The following is a 26,164-nucleotide window of genomic DNA, read 5'->3' on the forward strand; positions in this document are numbered from 1 at the left end:
AAAATGTAGAACAGAAAGAATAATTCTCAAACTGCATGATAGAGGATCATGTTCGACTAAATTCACCAAATGCCCCTGAATATTAAGTAGAATCACTGAACCCCTACAGTGCAGATGGAGGCCATTCAGCCCATCGAGTCTGTACCGGCCACCATCTGACCCAGGCCCTATCCCCATAACCGATGCATTTACCCTAGCTGGTCTCCCTGACACTAAGGAGTAATTTAGCATGGCCAATCCACCTAACCCGTGCATTCAAATCCATGACCCATTGCAGATTAAAACAAATGTGAACTGATTCAGGGATTGTATATGGAGAAACAATGCTTGGGGGTTTCTTATGTACTTCTTACCTCAGGAAACCATTGTGTCTTTAGTGCTTATATCTCCCATCCGAGCCTTTCAGATACTTAGCGATTATTTCTCTTGACATTTGTGAATCAATGTTGGATATGGCTAAAAGTTAAGTTACGCTGTAATTACCTGCTTTCTCATATCTCCAGTTTACTAGCAGGGTCAATGCTAAACTGGTTCATTTCTGGTTGTGTCAGCTTTGTTTTTGTCAACGGCTTTCATTGTTCTTCCAGGGCTAGTATTGTGCAAGGGATGAAGGCTTAGTTTTAATTAGCCAGGTGCCTCAGACTAGATGTATTGTACCAGCAATGAAATCCCTCTAATCCTCCATTCACAGCTAACTTCCTGACCAATCCGTGTGACATGCTTTCAGTCCCATTAATGGTACCCGATCCCTGAATGTTAATGGGACAGCTGATGTTACTTTATTGATTTTTTTTAATATTACCACTATGATTTATTATCTATAACAGGATCTTATTCTCTCTTTAATAGGAAAGAAATTATTGCTGCAATGCCCTCATCAGTTGCTTTCTGTATAACAGCATTATGTGTGACCTATGAGACGACATCAAGAAATAAATATTTCAGCCCAGCTGTTAAACAATATGGGAAACAAAAAGAGAAAATGCTGGAAAATCTCAGCAAGCCTGACAGCATCTGTAAGGAGAGAAAAGAGCTGACGTTTCGGGTCCAGGTGACCCTTTGTCAAAGCTAGGCTGTTAACAGTATGCCTGTGAGTGTGTGTTTTTGGATTCATTCTGTGGTAAAATAAAATTCATGAAATGTTTGCCGGATTGTCAACATTCCAACAAGAATTTACTATTTCCACAATCGTATAAGTTCTTTCCAAATATTGTAAAGAATTAAAATTAAAATAGATAAGCAATACGTCTATATGGAATCTTCTTTTTTGTCAGTAGTTCAGCACTGAATCAGTACAAGTATATGACCTTACACTGCCACAGAAGGTGTATATTCTCTTAATAAAGTACAGGTGCATAACTCCACACTCATTGTACTCAGTGTGTGATCCCACACTGATGTCACTGAAGTATGCAGGAACGCTAGCCTAATGTGAGTGCAGATCACAGGTAGGCCTGAAGGGGGATATCTTCCACTGTCATTTTTGGGGGTGGGAATGACAGGACAGAAAATCCAGCAGGAATTCCAAAATGGCTTTAATTCTGACGGGTTTTACCTGAATGTCCCTGCTAGTGGCATAAAGGGAATCCTGACTTTTAAATCCTATTTAAATGTATTTTTTCATATCATTATTAGGGCATTATCAAGGGACCACCAATCCCCCTGCCTGATGGTCCATTTCCATCAGTGTGAATCACGATAGGTCCCCTGTGATGAGTAGAACCCAGAGGTGTATAGGTGAGTACAGCCCCGGGAGGACAGGGTCATGTCCATGCAATCCACTGGCACTGCCCCCAGGAAGAGCCCCAGCATTGCCCCCGGCACCATCCCCTGGTACTGGCCACTGGCACTGCCTCATGCGCTGTCCCCAGCACTGGCACCTGACATTGCCCAGACATTGCCCCTGACTACCCCGGCACTGCACTCTGGCACTGTCTCCTGGCACTGCCCCCGACACTGCTTCCAGTCTTTTGAAAACATAAGTTGATGGTGTTGTGAGCTCAATTGATATTATTTTTCACTAAGAGGCTCACAATGCAGCAGAGGAAGTCAATCTCGGAATCAGCAGCTTCCACTGTTTTTGTTTTTCCCTCCCGCTGCGCCACTCTACCAAATAATGAGAAAGTTCCACCCCTTAAACCTGTCTCTGTTTTCACCCCCCCACACCCTACCCTCCATCGAATCTCCTTTTCTGGAATGGACCCTATCAGAACTTCCTCCTGGTTTTGTTGAAGGCAGAAATAATAAATCGTTGTCTCCGTTACCTTCTCGTATTTTGCAAATCCGCCCATAACCGCAGGATCCACAATACCATTGAGCAGCATCGAGAGAGGATTGATGGGAAGATGGTCATCCCCCTTATACTGGCTAATCAAGGTGAGGATCTTCTCATTGGTCTTCTGCATTGTCTCAATAGCATTTTCCAGCGGGCTGATAGAGCTCTGTAACAAGAACAATAAATCAATAATGGAGTTTCTCTCTTTACGTAAGGGAAATTGGACTCTGTGAAATTAAGGTACAGAGGGATTAGGTAGGAAAGTAGAGTTGAAGTCAACAATCAGCCATGAGCTTATTGAACAATAGAGCAGGCTCGGGGAGTTGTGGTATATGCTTACTCCTACTTTCACATTTAATGGACTTATGACTCACTCAGGACAAAATCATTTTGCACCCTTTAGTACTAGGAAACCATATTGCAATTTATACAGCTCGCAAAGGAGCTGTCAAACTCCTCATCCCAGTGCATCAATAAACAGTGTAAAGTAGAGCTTGGACATAGAGACCAGGAGGGATTCCCTATTTGAGAGCTGTATTGAACTTTACTGACCATCACTAACAGTGCCTCGATAGCACCACTGCAGAATGCTCTAGCAAAGTCCTGAGGAATTTATTAGCCAGACTGAGCCTGCAACAGATGGGAGGGCAACTAATGAGAGGAAAAAAAATTGACCTCACCTCCACCAGTCTACAGAGGTATCTGTCCATGACATTATTAGCAGGAGTGACTATCCCATAGTTCATGCTGGCACAAAGTCCCATCTTCACACCTCCATCATGTTGTGTGGCATTACCACTGTGTTAAATGGGATTGATTCAGAACAGATCTAAAAACTCAAAACTGAGGCACTATGGGCAGTAGAATTGTACACAACCACAGGGTAAATGTATAGTATTATGGGGATATGGCCTGGGTGAGATTGTGGTTGGTGCAGACTCGAAGGCCAAATGGCCTCCTTCTGCACTGTAGGATTCTATGATTTGCAACCTCATGAGCTGCATATCGCTTACGATGCCATTACTATCAAACAAGGGTAACAAACCTGATTCAATGAGGAATACAGGAGAGCACACCAAAAGCAGCGCCAAGCAATATCTCAAAAGGATGAAACTACAGCACAGGACTATGTGCATGACGTGGCCACCTAGAATGGCGATTTGTAAAGCACTCTGGGACAATTGGGCAAGAACTCAAACGAGATAGGCTGCAACTCAGGTGACTGAATACACAGGAAATAGGCTATCCCAAAGACAATGGACACTTTGTGGTCAAACATACTTGTTTATCTTAACCCCTTATTTGGGAGGGAAGTATGTGCCTCCAGCACCTACAGGCATGAGATCAGTGTGGCAGCACATGATTAGTCTCTTATCGATCAGGGTGATCAAGTCCTGATCGATTGATTGACAAGAATCAGGAGACTGCCCTAAAAGGACACAAAACCAGGGAAGGATAAAGGCTTCTGCACAACAGCTCTCTCTCTCTCTGAACCCATGAAAATGCTACAACAATGATGACCGTTGCCAGTGATGACCAGCACGAGGAGAGCCACCACACCTGAGAAGGAAGGAAGACCAGAGCCAGAGTGCCAAACCAGGCCAAAGGACCAGACTACACAGAGGACGACCGAGACCAGCACACTGATAAAGGCCAATATCTGCTTGGGTACTTGCTAGTCACACAAAATTAAGTCAAGGTCTCGACACAGATGAGCAGTCCCTTGAAGAGGTTTTCTCTGAGGTGAAAGTGATTAAAGACAAATGTGGCATCCCACAGTTTCAGCTTCATCAATTTTCAAAAATCCAGAGGACACCAGGGACACGCTGCAGGTGATGAGTGGAAAATCCCTCGAAGGGCACAAGATCCGGGTGGGTCATACCAAGAATAGATCTGGAGGCGGCCGCAGATATAGTCGGGGTGGCTATAGCGGCAGCTACCGTAACAGTGGCCGCAGGAGAGGAGCAGGAGGTGGCTATTGGGATAGTGACAGGGGTGGCAACTATAACAGCGGAGGCTGGTACGATATGAGAGACTGGGATAGCTATTCGGGTGCAATCAAGGGCCAAGATGGATACTGTTATGGTGGTGGTGGTGGTGATGGAGGCCGCTCATACAGGGACTATGACCGATCAAAGCAAGAGAAGCATTTCTGCCAGATCCAGGATCAACCTCCCACCTTGTACCTAAAATAGCTCCTGGAACCGTAGAAAGCAGTATCTGATGAGATTTGATTTGCCGTTATGTTAAAATGCTAGAAAATCATTTTCACCATGATTAATCTTGTTATCCAATTGTTGACTTGGTTAACTCATTATAAGGATTAAACATTTCTTTAAATAAAAGCCGTGTGACTTTTAATAAATTTAAATGTCTTCACTTGAAAAATTGGCATGGAACGTCTGTCGAGAGAGTGCGACCGCAAACTGAATATTGCCAGCAATGTACCCAGTTACTTTTGAGTTTTTTCCTTGCCACCGAAAAGTAATGAAAGATTTCCCTACATAGCAGCCTTTTCATGTAATTTATTGCAAGACTCTTTGAAAGCAAACTAATGGCCTTTTGTTTTAAAACTCGTTTCTTGAAAAATATATACTGATTTTTAAAAATCAAATGTCATTTGTTGTGCTTTCATCAGCTGGCATGGTCCTTTGAACAGAACGTTGCCATTTGGGAGTCAAATCTTTTGCCAGTGGATTATCTGAATATAATGCAGCTTCAGAAAAGAAAGGGGAAAAATTCATGGACAGTTTAAATACATGTATATACATCAAATATTAGACACGGTAACAGCAGAAATTACATTGATCTCCTCAGGACAATGACGGACAACGACAAAAATGCAACCTCGGATCTACCTCATTGGACTCATCATCAGGATAAGCACGCAGAACACTCCAAGCAAGATTAATTTTTCATATTCCAGCTATTTGTGATTTGACACAATGACAATATGTGGGGTCCACCCTTGAATCACGGTCCCCTCTAATTCATTAGCAGAATGTTTACAGAGAACCCATCGGATTACACTTTGCACTAATGGACAATAATGGACAGTTGAAAATCTTAATTTCTGAACGTAACTTTGAATCGCGGTCGTAATGTTTTCTCTTTAAATGGTTGGTTGTTTGTAATTGGCTTATTGTAATGATTTTGTTTTAGAATATGTGGTTATTTGTAATTCATAGTTAACAGCAGAATGCTTGTTGTCTGTAGCTTCTGGAATGTAAGTATGTTGTAGGGATGTATTATTACTGTACATGCCAATACCTGGGCCTTGCTTGAAGCTTCATGCTATCTAGGACCAAGCAGTCTGCTTCGGCATTCCATTTGCCCCCATCTTAAATCCTCCACCACCAACCCCCAGTGTGTGCAAGTTACAAGAGGCACCATAGCATCTTACCAAGCTCTTTCGCCTGCACCTTCCAAACCTTCACCACTGAGAACAGCAGGGTAAGAGACACATATGAATACCATCAGCTTCGAGCTGCCCTCTAAGTAAACAACGACCTGATCTGAAAATTTATTTCTACTATGGCTGGGCTAAAATCCTGGAATCCCTCCCTAAAAGCACTGTGGGTACACCAATACTGCATGGACTACAACGGTTTGAGAAGGCATCTCACCATCTCCTTCTCAAGGCTAATTAGGGATGGGCAATAAATGCTGGCCTAGCCAGTGACACTTCCATTCCATGAAAGAATAAAAACAGAATTAACTGATCTGAATTAAGTGCATCCATAGGCTGCTGAGAATCAAAGGAATGTTAAGGTGAGATGCCATAAATGTTTAAACTGAAGAGAAGGGAATTTTGACTAACACAGGCATTACTTATTGTCCAGACCATCTGATGTAAGTTTGCAGGAAAAAAATCTTTCAGCTCTACAACATCAAAATGGAGAAGCCCCATATTTCTAACATGGAGTCCAAGTAAAAAGTCCCCATGTCTATATCGGTGAATCTTAGAATCCTACAGCACAAAGGACGCCATTCAGCCCATCATTTCTGTGCCTGACCTTTGAAAAAGCAGTTGGGATTAGTCCCAGTCTCTATTTTTTTCTGTACCCTGTGAGCTCCTGACTGCCAAGTGGCTGTCCGAATTCCTTTTAAAATTATTTATGGAATTAGTTTCCATTTTTTGGGTAGATCATTTCCGATTCTGACAGCTCTCTGTCTGAAAAATGTTCTCTTCATCATTCTTCTCAAACTTTTGTCAATACTTTTAAATCTATGGCCCCTGGTTACTGACTCACTCACCGCAGGAATTAGTTTTTTTCCTCTCTTTCTCATCATGCTGAAAATCTCTATTAGTTCATCTGTTAACTCTCCTGATCTAATCTCTCTTTGTAACTGAAGTCCCTCATCACAGGTACCATCTTTGTAAACCTACTCTGCACCTCTTCTGAAGCCTGACATCTTTCCTTAAATTTTGAGCTCAGAATTGTCCACAATACTCCAGCTGATGTCTAACCTGTGATTAGAACGTTTTAGCCGGATCTATATGCTTTCATATTCTATGCATGTATTTATAAACCCAAGTAAATCATATGTTTATTAACCACCTGAACAATTTATGGATAGACGATCTCTAGTAAATGGGTCAATAACCAGTGGGGCATGGGTTTATGGTCAGGAGCAGGAAATTTAGAGGGATTTGAGGAAAATGGCTTGCACCAGAGGTTGATGGGAATCTGGAACTCACTGTCTGAAAGGATGGTAGAAGCAGTAACCCTCACAACATTTCAGAAGCATTTAGATGAGTGCTTGAAATGCTGTGGCAATGAAGGTTATGGACCAAGTGCTGAAAAATAGGATTCAAATACATAGATGCTTGATAGCCGGTACAAAAACAATGACCAAAGGGCCTCTTTCTGTGCAATCTTACCAGCTCGTCCCACCAGTCGATGGGTAAGGCAAGCCTGTAAGATTGCGCAAAATGCAAAAAATCGGATTCGTGCCCAGTTTCTGTCTCTCGTAATCTTACCCGGCTTAGAGTTCCAGCAAGATCAGTCTTATGCGTATTATAATATTTGAATCTATCTAAATAGTGATTTAAATATTACTAGTGAGCCGGGATGCCATCTACTGGGTTCACTTGCCTCAGCGACCTTTCAGGTACTCTACCCTACTCAATCTCTCTTCATAGGATAGTCCATTCATCTCAGCAGTCAATATAGGGAAGCTTTTTGCATCCCTTCATGGCAAGTTTCTTCTTTCATAGGTAGAGATTGAAGCTGTGCTGTGTCATTCAGGTGAGCTGGATAATTACAGCAACGTTTCACTCTTACGCTCTAATCTCCTACCAATTAAGGCAAATGTACCATTTACCTTCATAATTTCTTGCTGTACTTGCATATTCACACACTTATACAGACAATCCTGTGTGTATGGTCACGTGATTACAGTACTGGTGTTTTCTTTCTCATGGGCACTGGCATACTTGGGTTCAAATGACAGCTCAGTGTGAATTATTTCTGTTTGATTTTGGGGAGTCTGCAATTGCCAGTTGTGTATGGACCTTCCTATTAAAGCACAAAGGATTGGAGTCCCAGGAGCACACATTGGGAATACATTGGCCTCACACTGAGGGATATTGTACTCACAGTGGAACTGGAACTGACTTCAAACCAACGCAGAATTCCAGGTAATTTATAAGCTGTGACAAATGTCGTCCTCTCAATCCACATTGACTGTAAGACATAAATAAATGGATTTAACTAAATAAACAAATATTGTGTTCTCAAATTATGACTATACGATCTTTGTCTTGACAGTGTGATGGACACACACCTTGTCCATATACCAGTGATGGGCTAACAAAGGAGGACAAATAGGGCGTCTTCTACTGTAGGCCATGAAATAGCAACAGAGGGGAACCAGTGATATAAAGAGAAGAGACATAGTGCATTTAGGAGTGAAGCAATTTTATCTTTCAATGGAACATACAAATATTTTATTTTTGTTTCACCCCGAAGGCAGCTACAAAAACATTTTTGAAAAATTATTATTGCATGCCCCCGGTAACGTGGAGGAGAGATTTTTTCTCCCTCCTCCATTTGCAATGCTTAGTGCTCAGTATTTAATCTTCCCAGTCACACTGCAAAGAAAGGTTACTCTTCTGCCTGAATTATTACAACCCTTGCTGTTCTCTCCATTCTAGATTAAGAAATTAAATAGATATCTTACAGCAAATTCATTGTCTGGGTCCACTGTTCCCTTCCGGACTGGCCGTGAGTACTGGAACTTCTGCACGTAATTTGCTTTGTAGAAGCTGGGAAGTCAAAGACACAAAATGACTTGCACAGTGACATACAGATCATATTGCAACATACAGCTAAACGTGTGATCCCCTCTCGTTTAACTAGGTGGCTTAGTTTTATGAATATATGTGTTATCAGATCAATTTAACCATAACTGTACCCCTAGTACAAGACTAAGTACGGTGAACGTTGGCTACTCATCCTGTTACTCTTTTCGTGTAGGGGTGGGCATTGTGAATGGAGGTATTTACCCAGTAGGGATAATTACAGTGAACAGAGGTAATTGTCGATTAGCTTTTCAGTCTGGAGGTAAGAAAATGAGTGGGGGTATTTATCCATTACCCATTTAGTGTAGGGTTCACTAGAGTAAATTGGGATATTCATTCATTTGCTCCTTTTTGTGGGGGTCAATACAGCGAATGTGAGCATTTGCTGATTACCCCTTTCGTCTCGGGGTAAAGATAATGAATATGACATCTACCCGTCAAATGGAGGACTGGACAGTTTTATATTGGGCAGAAGGACATGATTGGCAGGGAATGGGTGAATATTGTGGAATGGAGGCTGTGACGCAGAACTTTAATTGAGGACATTAACAAGGAAGGGTAGAGTTCATAACAGTGTAGTTTTTTAAATGAGCCAATTCAGGACTGGGCTTCTCGGAGCAAGGAGGATCTCCTGGTCGTTGTTGTTTTATCGTGTTGCTCGACGGACTGAGTACAAGGAGAGTCCCAAGGCAGGGAAGCAAGTAAGTGCCTATGAACTTTATCAACAGGATCAGGTCCACTTTTTAGCCTATTAACTCCAAAGCCAGAAACCATGACAAAATCTGATGACAATGGAAAACTCATCATGATGAAAATCGTAATAATGAAAAATCATGACAGGTTAATGTTAATCATTATTTTAAAACATTACTCTAAAATTCTACATTCATACTGCGGCTGGAGAGCTATTGTCTCCAATTCAGATGCTGTGTTCTTGTTGTTCAACACCATCTAAACAAGTTCATTGCTGAGACTAATGTAGGAATTAAACAACAGAGCATGTACACCAGCTATCTTTCTGGAGACAGAGCAATGAGCCTTAAGAGCAGCGGGGTTGGTCAACTGTAATATTAATCTGTCGAAAATTAATGGTTTCTATAGCTGAAATGCCTTTGTGTCTGGAAACTGCTTCACTAATTTTCTGTTATGACAATGGGCAGCGAGCTCACATCAATAACCGAGGTCACTGCAATACTGGGTGCTTGAACACAAAATCTTCCAGTGGTTCACAGGGAGGATAGGGAGCCGGGGCAGGAGAAAGGGAAGTGGCAATTGGAACGAAAAAGCGTGTGGCTTTTTCAAAGCAGGAGAATTGAGAAATTGGAAGAATTTAGGAAAGGTACTTCCAGAGAGATGGGGAGCAGTGGGTAATAAAGACAACACAGAACCTGTCTGTATCTGGTTGCTGTGTCCATCTCCAAGTGTGATAAAGATATCACTCTTCCATTCTCTATAGATTGCACCAGTAAAGCACTACCAGTGAAAATACCTATTCCATTCAGCATTTTGAAATCTGTACTGCTGACTATATTGACATCTGTTTAGCTCCCCGAGGGTGACTACCCAGTCCATATCTGTACAATTGAACCACTATCCCAGTATCAATACCATTCTCCCAGTGTCAATGCCTGTACCATTATCCCAGTGTTGACACCTGTACTGCCCTCCCGGTGTCAATATCTGTACCAATATCCAAATGTCAATAATTGTACCACTCCCCCATGTGTCAATTAATGTACCATTCTCCCAATGTCAATATCTGTACCACTATCCCAGTGTCAATAAATGTACCATTCTCCCAGTATCAATACCTGTACCACTATCCCAGTGTCAATAAATATACCATTCTCCCAGTGTCAATATCTGTACCACTATCCCAGTGTCAATAAATGTACCATTCTCCCAGTGTCAATAAATGTACCACTATCCGAGTGTCAACAACTGTACAACTCTCCCAGTGTCAATAACTATACAACTGTCCCAGTGTAGGTACCTGTACCACTCCATGCGTCTATACTAGTCCCACTCTCCCAGTGTTGATACCTGTACAACTCTTCCAGTGTTGATACCTGTACCACTATCCCAGTGTCAATACCTGTGCGAGCCTTCCAGTGTCGATACCTGTACCACTTCTCAATGTCAATACATGTACAACCTTCCAGTGTCAATACCTGCATCACTGTCCCAATGTCAATACCTGTATCACCCAATGTCAAGACCTGTACAACTCTTCTAGTGTTGATACCTGTACCATCCTCCCAGTGTCAATACCTGTGCACCCCTTCCAGTGTCAATGTCTGTACTACCCTCCCAGTGTCGATACCTGTACAAACCTCCCAGTGTCAATGTCTGCACCACTATCCCAGTGTCAATACCTGTACCGCCCTCCTAGTGTTGATACCTGCACCATTATTCCAGTGTCGATACCCAAACTGCTCAGTGTCAGTACACAGATTGTTTAGAATCATAGAATCCCTACAGTGCAGAAGGAGGACATTTGGCCCATCAGGCCTGCACCGACAACAATCCCCACCCACTCTCAATCCCCGTAACCCGATGTATTTATTCCCCTAATCCCCCTGACCTCTTTGGACTGTGGGACAAAAGTGGAGTACCCAGAGGAACCTCACGCAGACACAAGGAGAACGTACAAATTCTACACTGACAGTCACCTGAGGCCGGAATTGAACCTGCGTCTCTGGTTCAGCAGTGTTAACCACTGTGTCACCGTGCTGCCCAATACAGATAAGCGATAACACAATAAATTCCCGAAAGGATAGTGTTACTACTATTACTGATGTTTAATCATAGAATGCAGTGATTAAGCCTACAGTAAGACCAGTAGGAGCTGTATTTGGACCACAAAGTGTTCCACAGCCTCCTTAAACCGATCACAGTGACTTCTATACAGCAACCTGTGCAATGAACTGTGTAATGAAAATGGACAGAACACTTCCTCCTTCCATGGATTTTACCTGAAGTCAAACACCTGTACCTCTGAAATACATTGTGCGGAGTGGGCACAAGATGGCAGTGCAGGTTTAGAAGTTTGAGGGATTCCTGGTGAAGTGGCTGGACACCATGGTCAAATGTGCTGTGCACAAGGTAAAACTGGCCTCTGAATAGTTGGCACAAGGCCCACATACAAAGAATTGGCAGTGGAAGCAAAAGCATGGATCGAGGAAAGGAATTTTGAAAAAGGTATTTTTTTTAAAAAGCCTTCTTCCCCTAACAAGTGTTCAAAGTCACAAAAAAACAGCTCAGATCCTTCTCCTGGGTTCCTTGTTTGAACAGGTTTTTCAACTTCCTCTAGTAAATCAGTTTTAACCAGAGTCATGAAGGAGTCAACTATTATTCACCTTCCCCGTGGGGGATAACTTCAAACAATGGGCAAAGTTAGGTTTGGAGATACGTAAAGCATCACATTTTTGATCAGTCTTTAAGGTGATATTAGATTGTCAAGCCAAGATATCAGTAAAAGTAAGAAAGACGTTTCCACAGAACATTGCATGACCTCAACTTGCCCCAAAGCACTTTATGGCCAAAGTATTACTTTTGAAGTGTGGTTACCACTGTAATGTAGGAAGCATGACAGCCAATCTGCAGACAGTTAACTCCCATAAACAGCAATGAAATAAGTAAGACCATAAGACATAAGTGCTGAAGTAGGCCATTTGGCCCATCGAGCCTGCTGTGCCATTCTGTGAGATCACAGTTGATCTGATATAATGCTCAACTCCACTTTCCCGCCTTATCACCATGACCCTTGATTCTCTGGATGATTAAATGAGTAAATCCACAGTACTGTTTGAGGAGTAAAGGTTGGTCAGGACCCTAGTGATGACTCTTAAGATGGAAGCAAACTACTGCAGATGCTGGAATCTGAATCAAAAACAGAAAATGCTGGAAAATCTCAGCAGATCTGACAGCATCTGTGGAGAGAGAATAGAGGCAACGTTTCAAGTCAGGGTGATTGATGAAGGGTCATTGATTCTATTCCCTCTCCACAGGTATTGTCCGACCTGTCGACTGGTCTTCCAAATAATGCCATGTGATTTTGACACCCACATCAAAGGGCAAAGAGGGCCTCGCATTTGAGTTTCATTTGAAAAACATCACCTCCGACAATACAGCACTTCCTCAGTACTGTACTGGAGTGTCAGCCTAGATTATAGATCAAATGACTGCAGTTGTATTACTATTCCTCTGCCTGAGTGCCATAGAAATGCTCTGATACCTCAGACTACAATTCAGAGTTGGCATGTATATGTTGAGCCTTTTCCCTCACAGAGTTGAGGGTTGAGTGTTGGAGATTGGAACATTTCATGCAGTCTTTTCATTAGCAATTAGCACAGGGCAGGAAAAGCATAGCTTTGTGCAGAACAGTCTCTCCTCTGCCTTCGACAACAATGGATCTCAACCCCAGTACAACAGCAGCCTCTATTGAAACCCCTGGGCTTTACCCACAGCTGACAGATAATCACTGCCTCCCAACTACACTCCCTTACTTCTCCGCAGAGTAAGAAGAGAAGAATGGGATTGCTCAATTTAATCCCATCTACTGCCGTCCTACAATTAGAAAGGTCACAAATGGGGTTTCAGAGAGATGAGGATCAGTGAAGCTGCCAAGACTGTGATACATGTTGGGGCAATGGGTCAGAGAAAGTCAGATAGCCAAAAATAATGAATCAAGTCACAAATCCATTTAGATATCGGAATCCTTTGAGGGCTGGCATATAGCCAATGGTCGCTTCTGAATCCAAATTAATAGCATCTGAGAAGATGGGCAATTGGTAAGGCAGATACAAGCCACATGCAGCCCATGCACCATAGCACTGCTGTTATACTCACTTTATGACTTGGTCTGGCACTGGCTTGTCCTTGAAGCGTGTTGGTTCCTCTAGGACTGGCTGGACAGTGAAACATTGAATGACTGTTTGGGAATCAGGTTAAGGATGCAGCAAATGGTATAATTGTTGTAACTGGTCAGGATCAGAAGTTGGGAATTCTGCAGAGAGTAACACACCTCCTAACTTCCCAAAACCTATCCACCATCTACAAGGCACTAGTCAAGAGTGCAATGGAATATTCTCCACTTGCCTGGATGAATGCTGCTCAAAGCAACACTTGATAAGTGGAACACCACCCAGGACAAAGCTTAATTGTCAACCCATCCACTATTTTACTCCTCATTACTCCTTTCACCATCAACACAGAGTGGCAGCAGTGTATACCATCTAGAAAATGCATTGCATGAACTCACCAAGGCTGCTTCGACAGAACGTTCCAAACTCGTGACCTCTACCATCTAGAAGGACAAGGGCGGAAACACCACCCCTCCAAGCAAGTTCCCCTCCAAGGCACTCGCCATCCTGACTTGGAAATATATCACCATTCTTGCAATGTCACCGGGCTAAAATCCTGGATATCCCACCCTAAAAGCATAGCTGGATTACCCACACCATAGGGACTGCAGTGGTTCAAGAGGGCGCCTCACTACCACCTTCTAAAGGGTAATTAGGGATGAGCAATAAATGTTGACCTTGTCAATGACAACCACGTCCCATAAATGAATTAAAAAATCATGTTTCTCATCACTTTTGCTCTAGTGGTTGGAGGGAGCACGAGTGGATATATCGCTGTGGGTGTGATCACGCTGAGGTACAGTTGTAATTCAGGATTCCAGTAAAATAGAGAGTCCTAATTTCAGAGCCTGATAACAGATAATGAATTTCAAGTTTAAAAATTCCTGTCAGATCTGGAAGTTGCTGTATTACTTTGCCTGCATGTACCATGGCCTGCACAGATAAGACTCCCAGATAAATATGATGAGATGAACCTTGGTCAGATTACACTTGGAGTACCATGCACAGCACAGATCTCCATACTATAAAAGGATATGGAGGCACTGTAGAAGATGCAAATAAAGATTTACAGTGATGCTACCTGAACTGAGAATGCCTATCAGGAAACATTAAACAGGCCTTGGCTCTATTTCTAACGGAAAGAGGAATCTGATAGTGACCTGGTGAAGGTCTTTAAGATATTAAGAAGGCTGAATAGGGCAGACATAGAGAAAATAGAGAATTCAGGGGAAACTTCTTTTTCCTCAGAGTAGTTGAATGTGGAACTCACTACCACAAGGAGCAGTTGAGGCAAAGAGCATGAATACATTTAAGGGGAGAAGTTAGATTAACATATGAAAACATAGAAATCATAGAAACTCTACGGTGCAGAAAGAGGCCATTTGGCCCACCAAGTCTGTACCGACCACAATCCCACCCAGGCTCTACCCCCATAGCCCTACATATTTACCTGCTAATCCCTCTAATCTACATATCTCAGGACACTAAGGGGCAATTTTAGCCTGGCCAATCAACCTAACCAGCACATCTTTGGATTGTGGGAGGAAACCAGAGCATGCAGAGGAAACCCATGCAGACACAAGGAGAATGTGCAAATATGAGGGAGAAAGGAATAGAATATACTATTAGGATTAGATTGAGGGATGGGAAGAGGATCAAGTGGAGCTTAAATGCAAGGCATGGACCAAATGGCCCGCTTCTATTGCATACTATCTATGTAAATAGAAGGGAGGGAACACTGATAGAAGGTGACCAACCACTTCTAGTTTTCTCCACTTTATTATCGTCTCATTCTCCCCCATGAAGAGGAGTATCGCATCCTTCGCTCAATGTTAGGTTACTCAGGGTGGCTCACTTGGGTGCTCAGGTAAATAGCAAATTGGCCCTCCTTGTCAAACTCCACAGTCAGTGCCAGCAAATCAGTCACTGCAATCATTGCAGAATTCCTAAAATAGTACAGCTCTTTTGAGTCATTAAGCAGCCTAGTTACTGCTCAGCTAGTTACAACTAACTGGAATTTAACAGGCACTAAATGAAAACCTTTGACCATCCCTTACATATAAGTAGCACTGACAAATCGTTAAACAAATTATAAAGTCTAAGACCAATTTTCTTCTGCCCAATTTGTTACCGCCCTCTCTCTGATTCTACCTCATGATGACCTACTTCTCTTTATTTCTGTGCAGGCCACAATCTCAAAAAAATTCTTGGCTTACAGAGCTTGATATAACACTGTACTGAGTGATGCCACTGTACCTGCAGTCTTCTTTGTAGTTGAGGGGATAATTTCAATAACACAACTGTTGGAAAATGCCCAGTAGAAGGACAAGCACGGGGTGGTGATGGCCTAGAGATATTATCGCTAAAAACCCAGTTAATGTTCTGGGGACCTGGGTTCACATCCTGCCATGGCAGATGGTAAAATTTGAATTCAGTTGAAAAAGAATGTCTGGGATTAAGAATCTATTGATGACCATGAATCTACCGATTGCCGATTGTCAGAAGAGCCCATCCGGTTCACTAACGTCCCTGAAGGAAGGAAATCTGCTGTCCTTACTAGTCTGGCCTACGCTTGACTCCAGAGCCACAGCAATGTGGTTGATTCTCAAATGCAGTTGGAAAACTAGAAATGGGCAATAAACGCTAGTCAGCCAGTGAGGCCCATGTCCCATAAATGAATTTTAAAAAAATGAAATCAAAATAGCTGGAACAAGAAGCCTATCTTAACAGGCTCTGGTATCCTTATTGTACGGCAGCTGGAAAATTCCTATATCTCAATAGCATTCCTTTTCCCAGCTTATCTAGAATAGCAGGGTGTTAAATCCTGCTTTGGTCACCACCTCAAGGTGGATACCAAGACTACCAAGGGTAACAACAGAAGGGGCAGGAGGTTGGGATAAAGCATCATTATCTTTGATTTGGTCAGTCTTGCAGTCCTTTATTATTTCCTCTTCACAAGGAGGGGGAAAGCCTCTATGGCATAATGCTGGCACAGCTCACTGGTATATCCATATGAGCCATAACTGCCATAATGAATGCTATACAGCATAGAAACCGGCCAATCAGCACAGCCGGCCTATGGTGGCATTTATATTTCTCCTAAGCCTTTCCCCCGAATCTAATTATCTCTTCCTCTTCAGGTCTTAAGAGACCTCAACCACTTCTCCCCCCACGCTTCACCATATTGCTCTGCCATGTATTAAGCCTCCCCATAAGTGCATGAAAGATACCTATTTCTGCCACTCCAAATTCTCTTGGCAAAATTCTTTTATGATCTCTTAGCGACTTTTTCATAATTACACCCCCTTGTTCCAGACTGACCCACAATTAACAACAGTTTATTCATATTCACAGTGAGGTGCTGTTTACTGAGCACTTATGGTAGACCCCCCACACCACATCAACACACCGACACTGATGTGTTAAGTCAACGTCACCCCAGGAGTTGAATTGAGACAGTCTTAATCCATGTGCTGGAATAACTCAGAGTGCGACCTGACCAACATGTGTAATTTGTAACTGGAATGTTTGTGATGTTCTCATGATTGCATTGAAGTACCTAAGGGCGCATGAGCACCTCTTGATTTCTCTAGAGAACGTGAATATCAGTGTGCTTTTTTCTTATGGTAATTAGAAATCTTTTGTAATGTTTCTTTCAGATACTTTTATAAAAGTTTATTTCGGGGGTGGGGGGAATGTAATCTGTGTGCAGCTCTTACTGCAAACAGCAATGCATGTACCTGAAATGCTACTGAATCTTATTAAGTACAGTGTCAACTTGGTAGAGCTGTACTCCCACTAACAGGAGCAGAATAACATGGGGAGGGCCTGTTTGTTTTAGAACTCAGAATTCTTCTGTTTGTTAAAAGCAAATCACTGGATAACTAGTAAAATCGCATATCTAGCAAGTTGTCCTGGTCACTAGATTGGGTGCTCCCTGAATATGGGGGAGGTCCTTTCACTGTGTGTTTCAGCTCACAAAACCTAGCACAACGTGGCTGAGCATTTACCATTGAAACACAGAATTCCTGTAGTACAGAAAGACGCCATCCAGCCCATTGAGTCCACACCAACTCTTCGAAAGAGCAACCCACCCAGGGCTTCCCTTCAACCCTATCTCAATAACCCTGTGCACTTACCATGGCCAATCCAGCTAACCTACACATCCTTGGACTGCGGGAAGAAACCGGAGTGCCTGGAGGAGCTCCAGGCAGACATAGGGAGAACATGCAAGCTCCACACAGACAGTCACCCAAGGCCGGAATTGAACCCGGTGCCTGGCACTATGAGGCAGTAGTGCTAACCATTGTGCCACCGTGTCCAATAATGGTTGAGAGTATAGGCACAAAAAATTTTCACTCCAAAAATAGCCAGCCATGGGTAAGGAGCAGATTGTAATCTACCCAATGGTGACACTTATGTTATCACCAACACCAAAGGATACATTGCCCTGGCGAGTTTGTGATGTTGCTTGCAGGAGATGACGTCGTGTTCATTCTCTCTGCATTTGGAAACTCAGTCATCAACTCTCCTTGAAAATCTTCTCTCCGCTCATACTCCTTCCCCCGGTAGATGAACACCTTGTTCTGTTATTAAAGACAAAGAGAGACATTGCCTAATTAGCCAGTCTTTTTGCTATTGGGTTGTGTGAAATATGTTTCGTCAATCTCAGTGCAGTTTCTGGAGGACAGCAATCCTTCACAGTGAACAAGTCCGAATTTACCGTTTACTGGCACTACATCCGTAATCGCGTTCGGGATGGCTAAGGTGGAAAGCGGAAAAATGTCCCATTTGCACAGTGAAAGAAATAAACTTACATTTATATAATGTCTTTCATACTGAAATATGAAGCTAGTCTTAATAACGGTGATCATGACAATATCTTCCTCAAAACATGGAGTCATATAGTGCAGAAGAGGCCCTTCGGCCCATTGAGTTTGCATCAAAAAAACTTGACTAAATATGCACTAAATCCCACTTTCCAGCACTTCACCCATAGCCTTGAATGTTATGGCATTTCAAGTGCATATCCATGCACTTTTTAAAGGTTGTGAGGTTTCTTGCCTCCCAGACAGTGCATTCCAGACTCCTGCCTTCCTCAGGGTGAAAACAAAATCCTCAAGTCCCCTCTAAACCTCCTGCCCCTCACCTTAAAATTGTGCCCCCTCAATATTGACCCTTCGCCTAAGGGGAACAGCTGCTTCCTATCCACCCTGTCCATACCCTTCATAATATTATACACCTCAATCAGGTCCCCCCTCAGCCCTCTCTGCTCTATAGGAAACAACAGTATGAAGTCTCACAACACCAAGTTAAAGTCCAACAGGTTTATTTGGTAGCACAAGCCACAGGCTTTCAGAGCAATGCCCATTCACCAGGTGGGAAACAACCCAAAACAATCCAGGCTCTCTCATAACTCAAATGCTCCATCCCAGGCAACATCCTGATGAATCACCTCTGCACCCTTTCTAATGCAATCACATCTTTTCTACGTGAGACAATCAGGACTGCATACGGTACCCCAGTTGTGGCCTAACCAAAGTTTTGTATAACTCCTACATAACCTCCCTGATCTTATAATCTATGCCACGACTAATAATGATAAGTGTTCCATATGCCTTAACCACCTTATTAACTTGTCCTGCCACCTTCAGGTATCAGTGGACAAACATCTCGAGATCCCTCTGTTCCTCTGAGCTTCCTAATGTCCTGCCACTTACAGAGTCAAGTATTATTTCAAATCCCATCTGGTTCACGACTGTCCTTTAGAGAAGGAAGTCGAGCCTAGATGTGACTCCATGCCCACAGCAATGTGTGACTCTTAAATGCCCTCTAAAATGGCTGAGCAAGCCACTCAATTCAAGGGCAGTTAGGAATGGGCAACACATGCTGGCTTTGCCGGTGATGCCCACGTCCCATGGATAAATAACGGGGAGAAAAAATGTTATATCCCATGAGTGCCCAGCAAGATCCCACAAAAGAGCAATGAGATAAATGACCAAATTTTCAGCAACATTCTTAAGATTGATAAGGTGGGACAATGAAAGTCGATTTCCTTTGGTTAAGGAATCCTGTACTAAATGTTAGCATCTTCTGCTCCAGTGGAAAAAGCTCCCACATTTCAAATCTACATTCAACCATGGTCTTCCATCTCTCCAGCTGTCCTGATGAATTCATGTTGTTTATTCTCCGTGGCTTTAATGGTCTTTCTAAAGTGAGATGCTAAAAAAAATTAGGAAAAAGCAATATACTGCAGATGCTGGGAAACTGAAATAAAAACAGAAAATGCTGGAAAAACTCAGCAAGTCTGACAGCATCTGGGGAAAGAGAAACACAGTGCATGATCTTACCAGTCATTCATGCCACACACCCACTGCAGCGATGTCGGATTATTTGGCAATTAGCCAAATCTCTGTTCACTGGGCGGGGGGTGGAATCCCGTGGTAAGATCCTGGAGACAGGTAATGTTTCGAATCCTTATGTCAGAACTGAAAAGGGCGTGGGAAAGTAGCCACTCCCAGACCTTGCTGAGTTTATCTCGCATTTTCTGTTTTTATTACTAAAACAAAATTAGGTATTTATTCTACCTGCATATGAACCATTGCTTCACATTCTTTCTCTGCTCCTGTACTACATGGGGGGGAAAAAATTGGGTAGGTAGCAGAAACCAACTGTAAACGGATCCAATTTACATTAAGTACCCGCTGTGTGTAAATAATAAAACACAGTAGTTAATTACCAATTAATTTCAAATCAAATTCATTCATCAGCAAATTAATACTAGATCTCAAGTGATTTGATTAGTTCTAAATGTAAATTACAGCTCATTTTGCACAAATGACTCAGAAATTGGAAGCACAATTTCACAATTCGTAGATGACACCAAACTGGTGGAATGTCGTTAATACAGAGGGGGGGTGGGGACTGTGATAAAATACAAGACGATATTAATAGACTTGAACAGTTGACATGCATTTAGCAAATGAACTTCAATAATGATAAGTGCAGATAATACCGTTTTGGTGGGAAGAAGAAGAAGGTCACAGACTTCTTGGAAAATAAATGTGTAATTGGTATAGATGGAGAGTGGGATCTCGGATTTCAGCCACACACATCATTAAAAGCAGAGCTGCAGGTTAATAAGGCTGCAAGAGAAGCCAGCAAAATGCTGGTGTTCATATCTAGATGGACAAGGCTACATTAAACTTGGATAGAACCGTGGCTAGACTACATTTGAAGCTGTGTTCTGTTCTGGTAATCGTAATATTAAAAATATACATAGAGATACTGGGGAAGGTGCAAGAAAGGTGTAGAGATACTGGGACGGCACGGTGGCACAGTGGTTAGCGCTGCCATCTCACAGCGCCAGGGACCTGAGTTCCATTCCAGCCTCAGGTCACTGTCTGTGTGGAGTTTGCACATTTGCCCCCTGTCTGTGTGTGTTTCCTCCAGGTGCTCCAGTTTCCTCCCACAGTTCAAAGAGGTGTGAGTTAGATTGGTTAGTCATGTTAAATTGACACAAGTGTCAGGGGATTAGCAGGTTAAATATGTGGGGTTATGGGAATGGGGCCTGGGTGGGATTGTGGCGAGTGCAGACTCGGTAGGCTGAGCAGTCACCTTCTGCACTGGAGGGATTCTATGAAAAGGTTTATCTGAATGATTCAAGAACTGAGAGGTCACACTTATCAGGAAAGAGTAAACAGGCTGAGATTCTTTTCCCAAGAGAATAAGTGAAAACATGATTTGACTGTGACCGACAAAATTCTGGAAGGTTTTTAAACGGAAGACATAGACAACATAGGCAGAGTTTAATGTTTGTGACAGGAGCTTCGCTCGCCAGCTGGAAAACAGGCAGATGTTCACCTCGCCTCTATTGTAAAAGGCTGGCTATATTAATTAAGTACCCATCAATCATTTCACCATAGGGCAGAAAGAGGAGAAATCCCAGCCTCCAGGAGATGTCCACAGATCTCCATTATTACTGGTGCCACTGGAAGCAGTGTTTGTTGCTGGTATTGCACTAACCAGAGGCCCATGGTCAGCGAGGAACCAGAAGCCACAGGCAAATGAAGGCAGATTGGGAGGGCATAGGGTGGGAGGTCATGAGAAGGAGTGGGGGTCATGGAAGGGCAGGCCATTGGCTTTCTGTGGCCCCCACTCCTTTCCCAACGCCATGTCCCTTGATCAGTCACGAGTGCCTTTGAATGAGATCCCCCCCCACCTCCAGAAAGTCAAGTTCACTTCTTAGGTTTCTTACATGGCAACATGCTCTCCCACTGGTGGTTCAATACCAGTGGAGGTGGAATGAGGCCCTTAGGTCGGCATCAATTTCCTGCTTGAGAGCCCTAACTGGCTTCTAGGTGGAAAGGTCATTCTAAAATTTACTCAGCCCTATATAGTGAGGCAGAAAAGTGGTGGGGTCTCCACATCACACCCTTTCATTGAACACAGGACATTACAACACAGTACAGGCCCTTCGGCCCTCAATGCTGTGCCAAGCTATGTCCAATCCCAAGATCAAGCTATCCCAATCCCTATAATTCTGGAGTGCTCCATGTGCCTATCCAACAAGCGCTTGAAAGTTCCTAAAGTGTATGACTCCACCATCACAGCAGGCAGACTATTCCACACCCCAACCACTCTGAGTAAAGAATCTACCTCGGACACCCCTCCTATATCTCCCACCATGAACCGTATAATTATGCCCCCTAGTAACAGCTACATCCACCCAAGGAAATAGCCTCTGCACGTTCACTCTATCAATCCCTCTTATCATCTTTTAAGCCTCTATTAAGTTGCCTCTCATCCTCCACCGCTCCAAAGAGAAAAGCCCCAGCTCCCTCAACCTTTCCTCATAAGACCTCCCCTCCAAACCAGGCAGCATCCTGGTAACTCTCCTCTGCACTCTCTCCAATGCTTCCACATCCTTCTTATAATGAGGTGACCAGAACTGAACACAATATTCCAAATGTGGTCTCATCAAGGTCCTGTACAGTTGCAGCATAACCCCACAGCTCTTAAACTCAAAACCCCTGTTAATAAACACTAACACACTATAAGCCTTCTTCACGGCTCTATCCACTTGAGTGGCAATCTTCAGAGATCTGTGGATATGAACCCCAAGATCTCTCTGTTCCTCCACATTCCTTAGAACCCTGCCTTTGACCATGCAATCTGCATTCAAGTTTGTCCTACCAAAATGTGTCACCTAACACTTATCAGGGTTAATCTCCATCTGCCACTTTTCGGCCCAGCTCTGCATTCCACCAATGTCTCTTTGCAGCCTTCAAGAGCCCTCCACCTCATCCACTACTCCACCAATCTTGGTGTCATCAGCAAATTTACTAACCCACCCTTCAGCCTCTTCTTCCAAGTCATTGATAAAAATCACAAAAAGCAGAGGACCCAGCACTGACCCTGTGGTACACCACTGGTAACTGGCCTCCAGTCTGAAAATTTTCCCTCCACCACCACCCTCTGTCTTCTATGATAAAGCCAGTTACTTATCCAATTGGCCAGATTTCCTTCTATCCCACACCTCCTTATCTTCTTCATGAGCCTACCATGGGGAACCTTATCAACCTTATCATGCCATTACGTGTTCCACAGCCTCCAAACTCATCACTTGGGTGGGGTGGGAAGGATGGAGTGTAAAATTCCATCCCAAATTTCCAATTGTAGATGAGACCTGAACTAGGGGAACATAAATATAACAAAGTTCTGAATAAGGATTTTTCGCTGGGAGTGATTAAAATGTGAAACTTGCTACGACAGAGAATCACTGAGGTGAATAGCTGGGATATTCTCAAGGGAAATGTGGAGAAGTACATGAGAGAAGACAGAACAGAGGATATATTTATTGGTTAGACAAAGTGGGGTGGGGTAAGCATGGATCTGTTGGGCCAAGTGAGCTGCTATTGTTTGGTGGGTGAGGGGGGAGTGGCGTACCTCGGCATAGGGGCCTTTGGGAGTGGGAGGGGGTATTGAGGTGCCATGGATGAAGTATGAACAAAGGTTGAGAGATGCAGAGCTTTTCTGCTTTTATTATCACTGAGACAAAACTCTACAGCACCAATTTCAGCCTTTAAACACAGCCTCATCATCGGGTTGCTGATGTGACTGAACCTTTCCCTCGCTCAGCAGGATCCCAGTGCGCACCTGGTGAAATTTTCCAAACGTCCGCTCCCTACCTCAGCGATGAAGAAACCAGGCCATAGTCTTTTGCTCAACCTTTCAGTTCTGCTATCATCCTTCTACATTTTTACTTATTCCTCCTTTAGCGTTTGATGGGGTGAAAATATTTTATAACACGTAGAAGTACTTTGTACGCCCCGATAATAAAGTCCAAAGTGCTGCTATGAGTCACTCAAATTGGAAGCTGCATTTACCAACGTAACAGTGACTGCACTTCAACAGTGATTTAAAATGTCACTAAGAAAGTGTGGAAAGAGATTAGGAAAAATGCCCTTGCAAATGAGCCTGTTGGTGCATGGAACACATTACAATGGGAGCGATTGAGACACAGCAATCCCTGCTTTGCATTAAAATGGCAGTCCTGATTATGTGTTCAAGGCTGCAGTGTTTCTTTATTCTGTAGCTTTCCAATATGCAGGCAATGAAGCTAAGCTAACAAATAGTTAGACCATTGACTTGGTTTACACAGTTCTGCTCTCCATATTACTAAAAAGATTTTCACAGTGGCTTCACTGCAGTGATAATGTAAAACTACGTGTCACACTAATAAATAAACTCAAACACTCAAGGAGGAATAAGTAAAAATGTAGAAGGATACTAGAACCGAAAGGTTAAGCAAAGGACTATGGCCTGGATTCTTCATCGCTGAGGTGGGGCGCGGAAGTTAGGAAAATTTCACCAGGTGTGCACTGGGATCCTGCTGAGCAAGGGAAAGGTTCAGTCACATCAGCAACCCAATGATGAGGCTGGCTGTTTAAAAGCCAAACTTGGTGCTGTAGAGTTTTGTCTCAGTGATAATAAAAGCAGAAAAGCTCTGCATCTCTCACCCGTTGTTCATACTTCATCCATGGCACCTTATACCCCCTCCCACCCCCAAAGGCCCCTTTGCTGAGGTATGCCACTGCTCCCCCCCGCACCTAAACAATTCCTTGGGCCCTTGTATCCCCAAGCCAAGTTAGGTCCCTCCACCCACTCCCCAGGCCCCGTCATGTTCCCTATGCCAAGCTGTGGGACGTCCGAATCTATTCCACTCTATAGAAACAAGGAAAATGTCATTCGTTAACAACTTTCTACTATGTTAAAAAGAAGCCCTTTTTACTATAGGACAATAAAGGTACAAATCATTCAGACACTTTAAACTGCTAATAGTTGATGATGCAAGGACCTGAAACCGCTCAACTCTGTGTAAATAAATGTAAAATTGAAAGCAGAGATCTGAGATCTTCAGCTGTCAATCAAGTAAAATGTTTTCTCCGGGAATCAGGAGTTTTAGCTCTCTAATAGATGACTGGACACTCAGCCAAAAATTCTGAATGAGACTTGGCCGGGAGTCCAGAAATCCAGTAGCCTGTTGAAACAGCTGCCTACTACCACTCCACCTGAGATTGACCATTTGCCACAGGATAGCAGTCAAGTTTGTATGACTCGGTTGTATACAAAGCACCACCAATGCTAAATGATTCATTTGGGAGCCCCATTGAGGAACTATTGAGAGAGTTTCATTGTAAAAACAAATTGTATCTGACAGGCAGAACAACGTGCCGTCTCATTTTGCAAGAAGAAAACATCACCTCAATCCACCATTGGACTGAATTTTCTCTGGTGAGCTAACTTTATGAAAGTATTGCAATTAAATATTTATTTTTCCAGTTGAAGCTTGAGTTACGCTGACGTGTATTGTTTGATTCGGAGGCCAAAGTTAATTCAGTTGACATTTTCACAGAGGAAGGCTATTTAACATTGTAATAAAATGGATATGTGTTAAAACTTGATTCTATTGCATTTCGTCTGCATTGCCAAATGTCAGCTTTGTGTCGTGGGTCCTGGCTGTCATGGTGAAGTGAAAGATTTACCTTCACTACATAAGCTTTGGGTCTGGCTGGGATTGACAAGTCTTGATGTGGGTATGCCGGCGTTGGACTGGCGTAAACACAGTAAAAAGTCTGACAACACCAGGTTTTAGTCCAACCTATTTATTTGATAATATACTCACAAGCTTTCGAGGGACACCCTCTTCTTCAGGTGAATGGGGAGTTCTGGCCTCAGACAGAGCATATAAAGCACAGACAGTTTAGAGATTACTGATTAGAATGCGAATCTTTACACCTAACCTGCTGTTCAAGACCTGAAGTGGCTGATAATGTGAGTGGAAGGAGCACTGATCACAGTTTAAAGAGATGTGTATTGTCTCCAGACAGTACAGTAAGTGAGGTTTTGCAAACCCAGGCAAGTCACGGGGGTTACAGATAGTGCGACATGAACCCAAGATCCCTGTTAAGACCGTCCTTAACAGGTCTTAACAGGGATCTTGGGTTCATGTCGCACTATCTGTAACCCCCGTGACTTGCCTGGGTTTGCAAAACCTCACTTACTGTACTGTCTGGAGACAATACACATCTCTTTAAACTGTGATCAGTGCTCCTTCCACTCACATTATCAGCCACTTCAGGTCTTGAACAGCAGGTTAGGTGTAAAGATTCGCATTCTAATCAGTAATCTCTAAACTGTCTGTGCTTTATATGC

At 43.1% G+C, this 26,164-nt stretch overlaps 1 protein-coding gene across 2 annotated transcripts in view; it reads right to left on the bottom strand.

Annotated features, from left to right (window-relative positions):
• Nucleotides 1-26,164, bottom strand: part of LOC145351949 (dedicator of cytokinesis protein 2-like) — a 595,946-nt gene that overhangs the window by 21,526 nt on the left and 548,256 nt on the right. For both annotated transcript variants that reach the window (XM_080201765.1, XM_080201764.1), the window contains 5 exons: nt 17,892-18,033; nt 13,434-13,515; nt 8,462-8,546; nt 7,879-7,965; nt 2,265-2,441 (listed from right to left, as the gene is read on the bottom strand). In XM_080201765.1, coding sequence (XP_080057891.1) covers nt 2,265-2,441; nt 7,879-7,965; nt 8,462-8,546; nt 13,434-13,515; nt 17,892-18,033 — 573 coding nt within the window. The remainder of the gene's footprint in view (nt 1-2,264; nt 2,442-7,878; nt 7,966-8,461; nt 8,547-13,433; nt 13,516-17,891; nt 18,034-26,164) is intronic.

The sequence above is a fragment of the Carcharhinus amblyrhynchos genome, chromosome 13, assembly GCF_965287045.1.
Source record: "Carcharhinus amblyrhynchos chromosome 13, sCarAmb.v2.hapA, whole genome shotgun sequence".
NCBI lineage: Eukaryota > Metazoa > Chordata > Chondrichthyes > Carcharhiniformes > Carcharhinidae > Carcharhinus > Carcharhinus amblyrhynchos.